This window comes from Nannobrachium achirus (assembly GCF_963921795.1).
Source record: "Nannobrachium achirus genome assembly, chromosome: 2".
Taxonomy (NCBI): domain Eukaryota; kingdom Metazoa; phylum Chordata; class Actinopteri; order Myctophiformes; family Myctophidae; genus Nannobrachium; species Nannobrachium achirus.
In genome coordinates this window covers 48,858,097-48,871,931 of record NC_137811.1, presented here as the reverse complement: position 1 = coordinate 48,871,931, position 13,835 = coordinate 48,858,097, and the positions used below count along the sequence as shown (strand labels likewise).

Genomic DNA, 13,835 nt, shown 5'->3' with positions numbered 1-13,835 from the left:
AGAAAACTTTCTGTCAGTTCAGCCCCTACAGTACATATTATAACTTCATTTGCTCCTCATTTTCAAAAGTTGGCTATCCTCTACAGCAAGACGTGATATCTGTGCTGATGTCTAAACATAGAAAAATGACTATCTGCTTCTGTGCTGTCACAGAAATGAAAAGAGCAGGGTGATGAAAGAAAAATAGATTTTATCCAACAGTTAAAATGGGTAAAGCCCAATGCAGAGAGCTCTGTGGATACTCCAAGCCTTATTGACGACAATATACGGTCTATAAGCTCACATAGTGTTGCAGGGTGACGTGTTTTGTGCTTGTAGATCTGCTATTTTCAGTGCACAAGTAAGTATAAATCAGGCTTTAGTGGTTGCAGAGGAGGATATGGGGATGAATGATACACAATCCAATCAGAGAAATTAGTGGGAGATGCACTGGAGACTAGTGCCCTCCAGTGTTTGTTGACTGTAAGCCTATATTAATAGTCATGCTGTTCTCATGAGACCAGTCAGACCACTTTATAATAAAATTACACACACATTTGAAATCCTGTGAAATAGTCCTGTGTGTATAGGACACAGATTGATACTGTGGATTTGGAATTCATTTATTTCATTGTTCAAGACCTCATGACAACTCATTTGAAATTATTGATAGAAAATGATTCATGGGAAAATGCTTGTGCTGTAGGCCTACTTTGTACGGCATTTGAAATGATTTGGAATGATTTTGTGAAGACCGAAAACTGTTCCATGAACTCACACCAGCAGTTCTGGTTGTTGGTTCCATGCCAGGAGATCTGTATTATTTATATCGATCACTTGTCAAGATGTTGCAATGCCTTTCAGAGGAGTCAGTGGGTGCTTCAGTGTCCTGCAGTTATCTGCATTATGATTGCACCAGTATATATACCGTACTCACAGATAAATCTATAGAATTAAGTTTAGATCTTCCAACAATTAATTACTTTAAATTACTATTTTATCTAAAAATGTAGTCATTTTCATTGATGGAAACACAATGTTTGCGTTGTTAATCGATTCCTATGTATTAACTGATACTTGTTTGTGATAGCAGACCTCCACAAATGAGTCATTGGATGTTCTGCAGTGTCTTCATTTAGTACAACTTTAAAAAGTGCAAGTGGTCATCTTGAGGATGCCGGCGTGGCTCAGTCAGTTTTTCCGACCAACACTTCTAAAACAAGAAATCTGGAAAACGACAGCCTGGTGTCACGCACTCACGTGCTTTACCGGCTACTGGAGTGCGTTCATGCTCCCAGGAGTATAAACCCTTCCCATTGGAGTGACCGACCCCATGGCCTTTCCTCTAGTGCCACCCTTTGGCCAAAGGCACTTTGTAGCTTTGTAATTAAGGTACTTAATGTGATTTCAGTTGGAGGAAGGACTTGCAGACTATATAGTGGGATGGGCAGAGAGGAAATTGAACTGGGGGTTTCATTGCCCCTTAAGAGCATTTCTTTCAATGATGATTCTCCATTAAGAAACATATTCATTCATGTTCATGTACATTCCGTATTAGGCTCAATATATGTTTCTCAATGTTGGGTCTGGGTACCGCCAGGGAGTCCAAATGGACTCTTGCTTCTGTAACTGAGAGAGTACAAATGGAACCAAATGGACCTGTCCATTTGTACACTCTCAGAGATAAACTAACACTGGACATCGGGGTTCCAGAGATGAAGGGGGGAAATAGCCTAATGCTATCAATCTGGGGGTCCTTGAAAGGAAAAGGGTTGAGAATCTCCCGTATATTCATTGTATGATGTATTTTCATCACACAGTAAGTATTTTGGTCGTATCACCCATGGCTCTTTAACTGTGGAATACTCCTCCATCCCTGGATGATTTACTGGGCAAGTTCCCATCAATGATTAACAAAGGTGAGCCATGAAGGTCATGTGACACTGACACAGTTTGAAAGGTGCCATTGCAATATAATTGCCTTTAGTGCCCCTTATCAAATAGAGAACATAGAGAAGAATAATGTTTAATAAGGATGTATAATCACAGGATATAAAAAAGGAAAACTCGTTATTTGAGGTGTATGAACATTCCCATATTAAATATTAAGGCTTATGGATCAATGGTAGAAAAAAAGATTTTAAAAAATGAATTTTAAATTGGGGCGGGGGAACGGGGAGGGGGTATCCTGAACTTCATTTGAACGTCCCACTGAGCCTAATGAGGGATACATCCTTTCTCCCCTGGAGCCAAAGTCCTGTCTCCGTGGGAACCGGCTGATAGCAGGTAGACTTTGCCCTGAAGGGAGAACCAACGCTACAGGAAGCAGCAGCCCAGCAGATTCCTGGACATCACGCCGCCAGAGCTACAGTAAGTGACGATATCATGAATTAGAATTGTTACTATTAATTGAAACACATCAGGGAAAAAACCTGGATCGACTTGTAGCTGAACTCCTTTCGAAGACTTGCAAAGTGTGAGGAACGCTCTTTTAATGTTATCTTGCAAGTGATGAGTCCACTTGCGTTGCTATTCAAGTACAGGGTGCCTTCAAGTCAAATAAGCGAAGTGCTCCTGATGTTCAAATTTGAATACATTTGAATAATATGTTTTACTCTTCTGAACAAAGGTTTTATTGTAGTTTTTTTTTTTTTATTCTAGGTGGTACACCTAGATCACTGATCGGTAGCTATGTGTTCCTAGGCTAATACTCATTATTGATTATTTCATAGCACTGACAAGGAAGTTAAAGGCATTCACCACTCACCAGCTCTTCCTTGCTAATGCTACAGTTTCTGTCATACAGTTTACATGGCAATGCAATGACGTGATGAAACTATTATGCTTTAGGCTTCACTGTCTAGCCTAAAGTCACGGGCAGTTACTGTTTATGTGACATTTACTGGGGTTTTATCTCCCTCAATTCAACTTTTTAATTGCCAAAAGCAATTTTGTTACTCAAATACTGTACCTGACCATAGATTATCATTCCTCACCTCTCCTTGATGATAATTAAATTTCCTCACAGACTAATAAAGCGTATTTTATCTCACCATAAAACAGCAATGTAGTTCTGATTCCAATGGGCGTCAAGGCCATAAATGGAAGGAAAAAACCTGCACTCTCTGTTAAATATATAGCTTAAATAACCGATTTAATGCAGCATACAAACTGACACTTTTCAGCTGCCAGCCTTCATTAGCATTTGCAGGTATTTAGTCTTGTGAATTAAGACATTTGCCATAATAATAAATATAATATATAATAGAAGAATATATAGAATATATATATTATTCACATTCATTTACAATTTTACATTGTTCCCGATTTCCAATCGATTACCTTAATGAAGGGTTATTATCTTTCACCTCTTTGCATCCTTAAGATGTCTCTTATCACTAAACTAACACATACTCACATCTCTTCTGTATTTCTAATTTATGGAAAAAGGACAAGTAGAATGGACCAAAATAATAGCAGCAGTGACGATGGACCTCGTCCCCCACCGTATAATGCCCAGGATTATGGTCCCCAGGGCCCTTATCCAGTGCCGAGTTACCAGGTTAGTAGTTCTGGTTGAACATAATATTAATCAAGTTCATGGGCTGTTTGGTGAAACTAATCTTTCAGGTACAACTATTCAAAACTGAATGCAGTCAAGAGTCAGACCTGGAGAGACTGAGTTGAAGGTGGTATTTTCTCGCTTATATAAAGTAATATACAGCATATTTTCTACTTCAAAATATTACTGTGATTTTAGTTTTTAGTTTTAGAATCCACCTCCTGAATTCATTGAACAGAAAGTGAACTGAAAGTCAGCCTTGTTTTATCTTTGACGAGGTTGGGAAGGGGAACATCGCTGTCATCTCTCCCATGGGTCCCTATGACAACGTGGTTCATCCAGGGGGCCGCACAGCTGGAGATGGTTTCCAGTTTACTGAAGCCCCACCGGTTGACTATCAAGACTATGGAATAGCCGAGGATGAAAACTGCTTCAGTGATGGTGGTGTAAGGAGAGGTGAGGAATGGAGAGATCCCCGCTCTGGGAATAGGGAGTTGGAGAAAGAGGAAGGGAGATGGATGGAGACAGCGGCAATCAGTGCATGTGTGTCTTTTTGTCTGCGAGTTTGCATACAGTATGTGCTCGCGTCTGTTCATTTGGCTACATCTGGACATGAATAATCTCTACTTACTCCCTCATTTACTTTGCAATGTTTTCTTGAAATTGATTTGAAATTGAAACTTGGTTGCTGTGCTGCAAGCATCCTGCCCTCCTCTTCACCTCCTACACAGCACACTTAATTTACAAGAGGACCAGTGGATTCAATGAAAATAGAAACATTTCTCAAATACTTTGTGGCATAAACAACTGAGTGTGCTGCCTCCCTTGCTGTGTCTCTGTCTGTTTGCCTTTTTGTTTCAATCTGCTTTCATCTGCCTGAGTCTCTCTCTCTCTCTCTCTCTCCCCCCCCCCCCCCCCCCCCCCCCTCTCTCTATGTCTATCTATCTAACAGCTTTCATAAGGAAGGTCTATATAACCTTGATGATACAGCTTCTGGTGACTGTTGGGATTATCTGTGCCTTTCTCTATTGGTGAGTCATCATTGCACAGAGGAAGAAAAATAAACCACATTACATTCCAGTGTGAACTTCATCTGTCTACTGTCAGTCTGGTGTGTTCCCATGTAAGAGCACCAATTTACCACAAGTCAGGACATTTCTGTATAAATTGTTCTCTCTGAGATCCCCCCAATACAAGTAACAGGCACGGTTTCCCTACCTCGGCTTTAGAGAATGAATGACCATTGCTACCCTAATATGCTTTCACTCTGCGGTAGTTTGAAAGCTTTATGGGTTCAGTATAATGTATGTGGTCGAAAGCTAGTCCTGTACTTCTTTATCGTAAATTGTACATAGCTCCCATGTGCACAATGTACTGTCCTCTGTTAATATTTAATAATAAGAAAATACAAAAAAAACATTGCAGTGGTTCTACTTCTATAAAATAAATGCTGCTCCTATAAAACTGCATCCCGCTCACAAACTCTCCCTTTCACTGATTTCCAGGGAACCCCTCAGGGAATTTGCATGGTCCAACTCCTGGTTCACCTCGGTCATGATGTAAGCAATCACAACAAATCAACGCATCTAGTTATACTGTTCAGTGTGTTATTTCACCCAAGCCCCCACCCCCCCTCTCTCTCTCGCTCTCTCTCTCTCACATTTCAACCATCAGTAAATTATCCAAATGAAAACATCACCCTGTGAAAACCACGGGGGGGAAAACCTTGGGACCGCCACTGTGTACTGATCTCCGTCTGCAGTATAGCAGCAATAGTATACAGTATACATAAATAATGCACTCTAGAAATTAAAATTTCGAAGCAGTGTTTCTTCACTTTACACCCTCTTTATTTCCTATTTACGAGGCACTCTATATTCTCTGTGAAACTAGGGTGAGCGTGTTGGTACTCATCTTGGCCTTGTCCTGCTGTGACAACCTCCGGCGTCGAGTCCCCCTCAATTTCATCGCCCTGGGCTTGTTTGTGAGTACCAGCCAGCGCCAGCCAGCCATCAAATTAAACCCCACCACACCTGCTCTACTTCACTGCGTTCCTACTAGGTTCTTTTGAAATGCATTTGTTTTCTGTGGAATTGTCCCTTTTCTCTCTCCAATCTATCTCTATCTGTCGGTCTTCCAGACTACTGTGGAGGGCCTGATGCTTGGATCCGTAGCAGTGTGAGTATGTAGAACAAGTCCTCTGACAAACCCACTATACTTTGATACAGAAGAACAAACAAAACAAAACAACAAAGCCCAGACGGCCAATATGTCTGTGATAAGTTTTTCCATGAAACACATGGAACTATTAAAGCTGTTTCACTGCAGGTATACTTTTTTTTCCTGGTGTATAGAGAGATTCCGTCTTTGTGTTGTGGTCGACCTTAAGCTGAACTCGTAGGGTGCTCAATACTAATACAGACTATGCAGACAAACAAAATATATTTCATTGAAAACCTCAGACGAATATTCACTGAGAACAGAAGTAGGAGCACTCTCAGAAAACCAAAGAGTAGAGTAAAACACATTTGCAACTTTATTTCAGTGTAATATTTTCTTTATAGAGAGAGTCTGATTTGTGCCTAGGGAACAGAATCTTATGGTGCCTTTGTAAACAGTCTTTAGATCAGACATTTCCCCCCGCAATCAGAATATAATAACTCATCCTAATTAGCATATTTTTGGCATATTGCAGTACCAGAACCTTTCAGTGATATGACAAGAACACAGCAAACTCATTACACAATTCACAGCAGTCTCTGGCACATACAACAGACTCTAACATGAAAAATCACACCTGTGTGAACTGAGCGGTGGAGGCTGTGCACCGCTGGGTGAGTGGAGCAGGGGTTGAGGTATATGGGTAAAATACATGTATAGCAAGGTTGCTCAACTGTGTGTGTGTGTGTGTGTGTGTGTGTGTGTGTGTGTGTGTGTGTGTGTGTGTGTGTGTGTGAGGGTGACCTGCTGACCCCCCAAACCCCCTCCCCCTGTGTGTGTGTGTGTGTGTGCGTGCGTGCGTGCGTGCGTGCGTGCGTGCGTGCGTGCGTGGTACTCAGGCTACATACACCTCAGGCTACACACACCCATACATACATACAGGATACACACACCGCCATGCTATGGAGCGGTCTACCACCACTCAAAAACAACACATCTTCATGAGAAGAATTGTTTTTTCTTCTCTGGGTAACATTACAGCTGTACTCCATTATACATGTGCCCATGCTGAATGGCGACTAGGTAAGCATGCCACTTTTGGATTCCATTGCCAGTATATAATATTATTTGTCAATCCATCTGTGCAGATTCTTTGACGCTGAGGCTGTTATGTGGGCTGTGGGGGCCACTGCACTGGTGTCCTTCAGTCTAACACTGTTTGCTATGCAGTCAAAAGTAAGTTCTCTCACATAATAATGGGCTCTTTTCAAATGCAAGAGAACTCAGAGTTGCTTTTATTTATCTAGACATAATGGTTGAGGTTTAAGTTAAGGTTAAGTGTGTAGTATGTGTGTATGTAGTATTCAATGCTCAATGCTCACTGTTTCTATTCTATTTAATTCAATACAACAAGTCAGGTGGTTATCTTGCAACTGACTTATTCAAACGCTTAAGCACTGTTCCACCGAATATGTGTCTGTTTTCCCTTGAACTGTCGCCTGGATATGTGCTGAACTGCAGTGCGAGTATGCCCTCCATGATATAGCACTCTGCAGAGCTGCACAGTACAGCTGCAATGCAGAGGACCTTGTGTGCCCTCGCCTTTATGACAATGACGAGTTCCAATGAGAGACATTCGGTCTACATTTCCTGTTTGAGTTGCTCATCATATTCAATCCCTTTCTGTCTGTCCCCCACCCCCCCCGCCTAGGTGGACTTCACTGCAGCCTACGGATGTGTTTGGGTGTTTGGGTGGACCCTCTTGTCCTTTGCATTGCTTTGTGGAATCATGCGATCCCAGGTAAATCCATCCAATATCGACAGTGTTTCTTTCTGGGAGAGTGCACTGATGTTGAGGCTGTAAGCTGAAGTTGAGGCAATATAGTATATGTCCAAAACTTTCCAGGAATTGGAAAAACAAGAATGTTTAACAATGGAAAACTAGCTCTTGTTAATACTTTTCATCGGCTCAATATTTATAAAACCCACAGACAAAAAATGCATATCTACAAGCTCACAATGCGCCACATCACAACTCGTTTGAGCTTGTAGATGAGCTATTTTTTTATTTTATTTTGCGTGACACTATCGTACAAAGAAAAGAAAAAAAGCATTATGGAGATACAAGGTTTCTGCCCTAGTTTAGTTTATTTTGATCCTCATCAACATGATCACAAAACATTTCACACTATAATCCAACAATTATTTCTGGTTGATCGAAAAGTCATAGGCTGAAGCTCAAAGCTTATTTATGCCTATCCTTTCTACATATCGATTTACAGTTTCAGTTAAAATAAAAATGTTCATCGTGAATGAACAACCAAAGATATTCTATATTTACATTCATAAGATGTTATATACCCATATTATATACAAACCCTGATGAAGACTGGCAACAGTCGAAACGTTGGTTAAATAAATTATTTGCATCGTGGCTGAAGAGTTGTGCGGCCTCTTTCTTCTCATTCAGTGTTATCTGCGTGGTCAGCACCTCACTCACTTAGGTGTGCGCTCCTCCTTATGTGCTTTCTTGATATACCCATATACACAAATTCAAATATACATACTGTATATATACTGTACAAGCACCAACACTCCCACATCACTCCTTACCCCTCTATCGTTCAATTAACTAGTTTTTACATAAATATTATCATTACATACCGAGCAGACATCACTCCCTATTCCTTATATATTATCTATCTTATAATATTGTGGCGCCTGACAGCAACAATATCCAAAACACAAAGAGAGTTATTGTCCCCTGGATGGGCAACTCATGAGACATCACTGACCTGTGGGTGGACATCAATTATGCACACACAGTAAAGTCCTCAGTCTTATGGTTCCATTTGCTTCCATTTGTTAAATTAACACTATTCATTTTACTGTGTATATGCATGCATACGAAAATGAACTTGGATGTGGATATACAATTGCAAATTAACATTTTCTAGCATGGGACATGGTTTAACCAATAATTGTTGTTTAGTAAAGGGTGAATAAATAGTATTAAATAACATAATATGGTTGGTTCAGATATACTAAAAACCAATTTGGCATAATAAATACTATGTTAGTATGTGATTTTGAACGGGCCTGAATTTAGTATACATCTCACATACTATGTAGTAAGCTTTCTGACACACTAAAAAGTAATTTGGCATACTAGTTTTGTAAGTATCACTAAGTATGTGATTTCGGACATGGCCCAGTGTTCTTGCACAATATATGCTCCTTTGACAATTCAGTTCCCCAAATTAATTATTATATTGGTGATCCGTTTCTTTCTATGAATATTAAATCGTATTATATAGAACAATATATAAATATTTGATGTTTTTTTTAAACCAATCCTCAAAATCTTCATAATTCTTTTTTTATACTAGACTGTTATACAACAAGGCATATGCATAGTTGAGCAAAATACATTATAATAACTTCAATGGTAGTGTACATCATTTTACAGCGCCTAGGAAAGAAAGCCTAGAATGAAAGGGCTTGAGACAAGCTTTCAAATGCAATCAATCAGTCTTGTCCTTCTAGTCTGATTAGTTATGTACAACAATGTGGTAATTAATCATTTATTCATTTACCTTTGAACGTGTCATTGAACCATAAGTCTGATACTGAGTTAGAGATCTAATTTATCATTGGTACTTCGGGGCCAGACAATCTGCACGGTAAAACTCCAGTTAATTTAACTCTGAGAGCATACCATTATAGATGGCTCAGTTTGCAACAAAGGAGGAAGCTCACACAAACCTTAGATGTTCAAATGATTTTTATTCACACTAACAAACCAAAACAGAACTCAAAAGTGTGCTCTTGGGAGCATAGGTGTCTGCCAGGCCAGGTTGCCAACCCAGGGCCCGCAAACTTTGGAAGGCAGTCAGAGCCAAATGGAACTGGATCTTATCACTTAAAGTTAAAGTTTATCGATTTGTGTGAATTTTGAGTCAGTAGCTGCAAAAAATGTGTTTTGAAGAAAGCGCAAAATTGCAGAAAATGTAATCTCACAAATGGGCCATGATCCAAGGAATCATGATAGTCGGGGATCCACATGCCCAAAAGCTCAAGGAATAGGGTTGAACCTGTGATGTTCTGCCGCACTTTTTATTTCTGTTTTATCTATTAGTTTGGTCATTAAGGTCCACAGAATGAGAGGCCTGCTCTGCCGGAAACGTCGCGAAAAAAAGTTATGGCCATTTGTATATTCACTGTCCCATTGACTCCACTACACAGGAAACAAAATATATTAAAAAAAAGAAAATTCTGCTTTAAGTAGCATGTGAGGGGTCAAACTGGAGGGTTTTCATGATTCTGAATCCATTGAAAGCATTTGTTTTGCACAAAAACATTCCTTGGGATAGAAAACGAACCAACAAAAGTGTGAAAAGTGATGACTCATCACTGTGATGACTGTGAAAAGTGATGACTCCTCACTTTTCACACTTTTGTTTGTCCGTTTTCTAGCCCAAGGAATGTTTTTTGTGCAAAACAAATGCTTGCAATGGATTCAGAATCATGAAAACTCTCCAGTTTGACCCCTCACATACTACTTAAAGCAGGTTTTTTTCTTTTTTAGAATATATTTCCTTTCCTGTGTAGTGGAGTCGATGGGACAGTGAATATACAAATGGCTGATGGGATTTAAAATCATATTCCATATTGATGAACAGTTTTTCCCAACCATAATAAAGTACTCCACACAAGAAATGAGTCCACACCAGTGCAAGTGGGTTTTGAGTTAGTTGTATTGAAATTATAGTCAGAGTTTAAAGTGTACTGTACCAGTACAGTATAGAGCATCTCTCACCCATAGTTTCTCTCTGAGTCACAAGCATAATGATTTCACAGATATATGGATTTTACAGAATACATTAGTCACATTCTGATTGGACAATTAAACATAACATGGATTTGATGGGATGTTGTTGTGACTGAGTCTCGTGGACTCAGAAGCCAAGGATGTAGAATGTTTTGGCTTTTCATTATCCCGTGTCCTGTACATAATGACCTGATTGGCATCTCTCAGTGGTCATTCTCCTGCGTTAGTTAGTTGTTCGAAAACATCATGACATTGACACTGAAAATGGTATCTATACCATGTTAAACAACAATAACATATTTTACTATCAATGGCCATAACTTTTTTTCGCGATGTTTCCGGCAGAGCAGGCCTCTCATTCTGTGGACCTTAATGACCAAACTAATAGATAAAATAGAAATAAAAAGTGCGGCAGAACATCACAGGTCCCCTCCCATTCTGAGGGACTGGATCCCCGGCTATGAGGAAAAATATTTGTTGACTGTACGACCTACAGTTCAAGAGTTATGGGCCAAAACCTGAAGTGGGCTGTTGTTGCATTTTATGCAAAGCTGGCCCCTCCCGCAAACTTTGAAAGGCAATCATAGTCAATCTTATCATTATCCTTAGTTAAATTACACAAATAAGAGAATAAACCCCGTTTTGTGTCTCCATCTCTTTCAACAGTATCTTTACATTACATATGCCTGCCTTGGAACCTTGTTATTCTCCCTGGTAAGTAAACTATAAAAATCTACACAGAATCACTTCCCACACTCAAGATCAAAAATGAATATTTCAATAGAACAATATCATACAGAGAGGTTTAATGCCAGCTGAGCCCATACATTATGAGACTTGATCCATGGCCAAGGCCAGGCAGCCTGCTTCCAATGTCTGTCACAGTGGTTAGATTTAAGAGAGAAACTGTGGTGCCCCCGTGCCCTTTAATTTCAATTATGCACAGCTGAACAGCAGTGGTCTACATTTTCATAGCTACAGTAGCTCTCTGCAGGCCTGTGGCATTAACAGCAAATGTGGTGACCCGCTCCTTCAGCTGGTGGAACAAACTAGGACTACACACTGCTGAACAGGCTGTCAACAAGCAAGTTACAACTTGTTTTGTGCAGCGGACGTACAGTGCAACTGTTATTTGCATGCTTTTAAGCGTTTTAAACCTATGGCTGCAGGGAGAAATAACTGTTGAGCCATTTATCCATGTTTGTGCACTATTAATGGGTGCAGATTTGACCATGGATGTATTCGTTTTGACATGCATGATCATGACTTCTTCCCATCGTGTAATAGGTGAAACCTGCTGAAAAGCAGTTATGCACAGTTTGCACACATAACATTTTATGAGATTTTGTGGAATATTCTTATAATTTGGGAAATACATTTGAATAAATCCCCAATCATTCCATGTACCCACTGCTTACTTGTACAGTACCCCTGGTTGGGAACCACTGCATGAAGTCTAAGTCTCTCCCTCTCTCTCCCTCTAGTACTTGGTGATGGATACTCAGCTTATTCTGGGAGGGAAACACAAAAAGTACTCAATCTCTGCTGAGGAATACATATTTGCTGCTCTCAACCTCTATCTGGACGTTGTCTCACTGTTCCTTCTACTGCTGCAGCTCATTGGCCTCTGTCGCTGAAAGGCCGTCCTGTTCCCCGGATGCTGGTTATCAGTTTCTGATTGATTCAGTTTGATTCCCCACTTAGGGCTAATTCATACTTTGTCGCCTGACCGCGTCACTCAGTGAAAATAACTGCTTAATATCAGTTACTTTCATCAAAGGACATGATTGCTCAACTGAAAATGGTTTTGGAAAATCAGTTGCGAATTATGAATTAGCCTTAATCTTGAGATGTTGGGGACGGGGTCTCCATTATACTGCCAATCTACAAGCTCACAATCCGCCATGCTGCAACGCGTTGTGAGATTGTAGGTCGGCTATTTTCGGTGTGTGACATGTGGCACGCAACAAAGTATAAATCACCCTTAAAGACGAATTGAAATTTTAGTTTGAGAGCAATTAATTTCCTTAGTGACATATTTCCTAGTGAGACGGGAGCTAGCAGCATCTCAGCCTATCACATCAATGGGGAGTTGGAACGCATCAAGCTTTCCAACCTTCCCACACCGGCTGTCTGCTGGGCATTGCCATGACCAGCCTGGATGTTACGTAACATATCAAACGTAAAAACATATCAAACAAGGCATTGCTTCATCAGGTGTGTTACTCACCTCTTATGCTCTCACAAACCTATTTTAGTGTACTGTTTAAATAAAAAAATAAAAAAATAGATTGTCATGTTTGTTGATATTCAACAGAGTAGCAACACACTGTGGCGTCTAGCACAATGAATCGGAGTAGTTCACGCCCAAAATAACTTTTTTTCCATGGCGTGAGTAATCACTAGAAAAAAAGTCATTTTGGGGGTGAACTACTCCATCATTCCCTGGTAACAAGTACAGCTGAACCAGGCGGCAAGGTTCTGTGGTTTGTACCTGCCGATAATCACATTAAATTGAATTGTGTCTGATATATGGTTGACATGTTTTACTCACTTTTACTCAAATAGGTTTCACGTTTAAACCATGTTTCTATGTAACAGTAGGCCAGAGTAATGTGTTGGTGACTGACTTTCTCGTAGTTTTGGGTGAATTACACCGCCATGGTAAGTGGAACACCAAGAAACGTACTAGCACAAAATTCCCGATCGAGCCGCACTTTGTAAATTGCAGGGGTTTTCTCACCGTTCGGCTGAATTACGTGCCGAAAAACACTGGCAGAATTAAGTATTTGGACGATAACTCAAGTTTTTTGCCATTGCATGGCAGGCACACTTAATTACATTTTGGCATCTATTGTTAACCATGTCTCCATTATGACCGGATTATCCTCTAAAAGTGTGGAATTTCAGCTAGTCTTTAAGGGCCTCTGTACTGAAACCTTTCACCATAAAACACTTCCACAAAATACAGGTGTTCCTGAATGTTTACCAAGTATGCAGCTTGAGTATTATTCTGGTTATTGTGTTATATCCTGGAGTATCTGATATTCATTGCAGTGAATGTGGACATGGTTATTCTATAAGCATTATATGTCATTTTAATAAGGTAAATAAATAAGGTAAATAAATAACTCCTTTGTTGACCACCTATTCTGTACTCATTGTGTATATTAAAATATGGAATTTTAACTGGATATCTGCATGTGTAATTAATATACTTTTTTAAATATTACTAGTAAGATCCCTCAGGGCGACATGCGACCTCGCCCCTAAAGGGCCTAAAAGGGACATCAAGCGTGATGT

General features: G+C 40.0%; 1 protein-coding gene across 3 annotated transcripts; it reads left to right on the top strand.

Moving 5' to 3' along the window:
- Window positions 1-2,245: 2,245 nt before the first annotated feature.
- Window positions 2,246-13,715, top strand: LOC308306039 (protein lifeguard 1). 3 transcript variants are annotated; one of them, XM_080750941.1, is made up of 11 exons: window positions 2,246-2,349; window positions 3,430-3,541; window positions 3,820-3,997; window positions 4,494-4,572; window positions 5,047-5,100; window positions 5,435-5,525; window positions 5,682-5,719; window positions 6,850-6,937; window positions 7,413-7,502; window positions 11,199-11,246; window positions 12,017-13,715. In XM_080750941.1, exons 2-11 carry the CDS (start codon window positions 3,440-3,442, stop codon window positions 12,167-12,169), a joined length of 921 nt encoding a protein of 306 aa, XP_080607067.1. In that variant the 5' UTR covers window positions 2,246-2,349; window positions 3,430-3,439; the 3' UTR covers window positions 12,170-13,715. The 3 variants fall into 3 exon arrangements, with proteins under 3 accessions (XP_080607067.1, XP_080607065.1, XP_080607066.1); XM_080750939.1 differs by having other exon boundaries at window positions 3,799-3,997; XM_080750940.1 differs by lacking the exon at window positions 2,246-2,349 and adding an exon at window positions 2,351-2,455 and having other exon boundaries at window positions 3,799-3,997.
- The last annotated feature ends 120 nt before the right edge of the window (window positions 13,716-13,835 follow it).

Bases quoted from the DNA above. Each gene is read 5' to 3' on its own strand.
- LOC308306039 (XM_080750939.1), top strand. From the start codon at position 3,440: ATGGACCAAAATAATAGCAGCAGTGACGATGGACCTCGTCCCCCACCG. The intron at 5,101-5,434 runs GTAAGCAATCAC...CTGTGAAACTAG, and splicing joins TGGTTCACCTCGGTCATGAT to GGTGAGCGTGTTGGTACTCA. The intron at 5,526-5,681 runs GTGAGTACCAGC...TCGGTCTTCCAG, and splicing joins TCATCGCCCTGGGCTTGTTT to ACTACTGTGGAGGGCCTGAT.